The following is a 3283-nucleotide window of genomic DNA, read 5'->3' as shown; positions in this document are numbered from 1 at the left end:
ATACACCTTTATCAAGAGACTGTATAACAGTATTCACCCTGGTACAACATCAAACTTATGTTTATTATTCACACTTAATAGTTTTACAAAAATGAAAACTGTGATAAAATAGTACACTTGTATTTATTAACCACACTCGATAGTTCTGCCAGAGTGAAAACTGTGATAAAACAGTACACTTGTATTTATTAACCACACTCGACAGTTCTGCCAGAGTGAAAACTGTGATAAACAGTACACTTGTATTTATTAACCACACTCGACAGTTCTGCCAGAGTGAAAACTGTGATAAAACAGTACACTTGTATTTATTAACCACACTCGACAGTTCTGCCAGAGTGAAAACTGTGATAAAACAGTACAGTTGTATTTATTAACCACACTTTCTTTTTTGTTTTTCTATTTAAACTTATTCTGCACCAAATTAAGAATACATTTTTCATTACTAGGATTATTTAGTACTACTACCTCAAGCATACTTTGAAGCAACACTGCTCCAAGAAGAAGTGAACTCTCCCTGTAAGATTGGCTCCACCTCAGGGCTTTGTCGTCATTTCCGATATCCTGGACTGACTGAAAAGAGTGACATTGTGAAGGGAGAGGCTGCTTATGTTGCAGTGGGAGACCAGAGAACTAAAGCTAAGATGTTTACCGAAGAGGCTGTTCTTACTGTTAGTTTTACAACATTTCCCCTATACGTTTGTGTCTAGTATCTGGTATATCTTTCTCAGTCAGAGTCAGTTTTATCTAATTGTGTGTAAGCGTTCATTTATATGGTGTAAATCGTCATATTTTAATGAATGATTACATTGGACACGTTTATGTATAATCTGTGTATCATGAGATAACTTCAGTTATAAACAGAGTGTAATGAGATACACTTAAGTAGTTATTATCTGTGTATCATAGCATAATTTAAGTATAAACTGTTTTATGAGAGTATATGTGTATATGTGGGATTTCATGAAAATACTTGTAATAAGCTTTGTATGGAAATATACATTTTTGTGTGTGTACTAGAAATATTTGCACTTAAATTTTTTTTTAGAAGTTACTGAAGTTTACATCATATAGTCGTTATCCACTTATTCATCTTGACAGGAGCTTGGAACTGGTCCTATGGCATGGCTAAATAAAGATCAAATGTCTCTGAAGCTCGACTTGCAAATCAATAGACCTGGCCGACACATTTTAGTAATCTTGTATCACACCCCCGAAGGCGGAGAGACAACAAATTTGATGGTTGATGTGGCAACGGAAAATCAGATGGATAAAGGACGAGCGATTCTGTACGATTGTTCATATTCATTTGTTTGTAGACAAGCGGTTATTGACCGTATGGGAAAACTTGCAGTGTTTGACTTTGACTCAAACTATGCCAGTGTTACATTAGAGATGGATAGGAATGATGGGTCAAACATTGCAATTGACAGTATTGTGGCCATACCTCTGGAAGAGTGGGAAATAGACTATACCATTCCACAGTCACAGTGTGTGAAACAGGATGGGAAGTGTATGGAATCTCATTTTCCACTGTCTGTAGAAGCAACAAAGGTATCGTATCTGTATGAATTTTTGTTTTGTTGAAATTATCAGTTTCTATATTTCAACTCAAACATACCATAGTTTATAAAAGACAAGGTTCACAGTATGTGACAATACTTAAAAAAGTAGTTAGCCAGTAGAGGTTGTAACCAGGGCTGGTTTCAAGTATTTTGTTGCTATTAGTAAAATTTGTAAATATCATTGTTTATCATCAATAAACATATATATATATATGTTGCAACTTGTTGTAAACTTCTACTTTAGTAGGGCTATCTGTGTCTTACTTTCAACTATTTGAATTTAGAAGATTTTTTCCATCTTTATTTGAGCTACAAAGATATAAAATATTTTTTTAGGTCTAGTTTTTAATTTTGTAGAAGCTTGTTTTGTATCTGTATTTATGATTAATATAAAAACTTTTATTGATTTTTTCTACCTGATAAAGCTAGTCCTAGTTGCCACAAACATGAACAATACAGAGGCAATTAACATTCTACACAAATTATTGATTGTATTTCATTTTTGTACATCTTATTTCACTTGAATTATAATACAGTGAATTACTCAATATAAGGAATACGATATTTTGTTGTTTTTCAGAATTTCTAGTGCATACTGGAGAGACTAAGACATTTTGGTAATAAAATTAGCCAAAAAAACTTTATTTGAGACAAGGTTTTGCTACAATGGCAAAACATTGGCTGAAATAAAAAGTTTTTTATTATTATCTGGAAAGTAAAGGTTTTTTTTTTCTAACTTTATTGCTGTAAGGAGTATATATCTGGGGATTTTTTTCACATTGATATTAATAGTAAAATCTCAGAAAATACAGAAGACCTTTTGTAACACCAAAGCTCAAAATGTGTAAATTTATACTTGGAACACTTTGTAGTTTCTATAACTTTGATATAAAATTATCCAATCCTATTTCAGTTCCAATACGAAAAGATTAAAAAATCTTTATTTTTCTCTTTTACTGAAAAAACCAACAAGGATATGTTTTGAAAAAAATAGAGAATTGCAGAGTGCTTGTTTACATTGACAGAAGTTATTTGAACTTCAGCTTTAATTTTAAATACTCACTGTCAAAGGGTAAACAGTAATTATCACAATTTAAGTACAAAATGTAGAGTATATAGTGTGGATAACACAATGCTTTAAGAATCATTATAATCAAATAATCCTTACTCATTAGAGGGCAAGCAGAATAGTTATATTTGATTTAGATCTTAGCTAGAGGGTGCATGGCATTATTATTGTAAAGTTTATAAACTTGGTCTATAATAATCTAGTAACTTTAACAAATATCTAGAAGTGAGGCATCAGATATAAATACTGTTGGGTTAGTCAGTTAGTAAGCTTGCAAAAAACCAGTCACTGTTAGGTTTTTAGTTGATAGTGCTAATCAATTGTGTGAAGTATTTGGATCAGTTACTCGATCAAATCGCCATTGAATTGCACAATTAAGTTTATTTTTACATAGTCATAGTATTATTAGCATGGTATTTCGATTTGAATGTTGTTAAAAGTATTTATTTTATACAAGTTTGTAATATTTTTGGCATAATTAGTTATGATGATTTTGTTTATTACTCACAAAAATAAGCCTTAAAAAAGCCCTTAATGGTATTATGAACAATCTCCAAAAACCGTTATGTACTTTTTGAGTACTATGATGGATAAGTAATTTCAGAACACTTTGATGGATAAGTAATTTCAGAACACTTTGATGGATAAG

At 31.3% G+C, this 3283-nt stretch overlaps 1 protein-coding gene across 1 annotated transcript in view; it reads left to right on the top strand.

Annotated features, from left to right (window-relative positions):
• The first annotated feature begins 454 nt into the window (after positions 1-454).
• The window catches only part of LOC106476265 (laminin subunit alpha-5-like), an 18945-nt gene continuing 16116 nt past the window's right edge, over positions 455-3283 (top strand). Inside the window, exons 1-2 of the mRNA XM_013936930.2 lie at positions 455-671; positions 1102-1554. Coding sequence (XP_013792384.2) covers positions 645-671; positions 1102-1554 — 480 coding nt within the window. The 5' untranslated portion in view covers positions 455-644. The remainder of the gene's footprint in view (positions 672-1101; positions 1555-3283) is intronic.

The sequence above is a fragment of the Limulus polyphemus genome, unplaced genomic scaffold, assembly GCF_000517525.1.
Source record: "Limulus polyphemus unplaced genomic scaffold, Limulus_polyphemus-2.1.2 Scaffold10157, whole genome shotgun sequence".
NCBI classification, from domain to species: domain Eukaryota; kingdom Metazoa; phylum Arthropoda; class Merostomata; order Xiphosura; family Limulidae; genus Limulus; species Limulus polyphemus.
The sequence above is the reverse complement of the archived record's forward strand: the minus strand, read 5'-3'. Positions and strand labels throughout refer to the sequence as shown.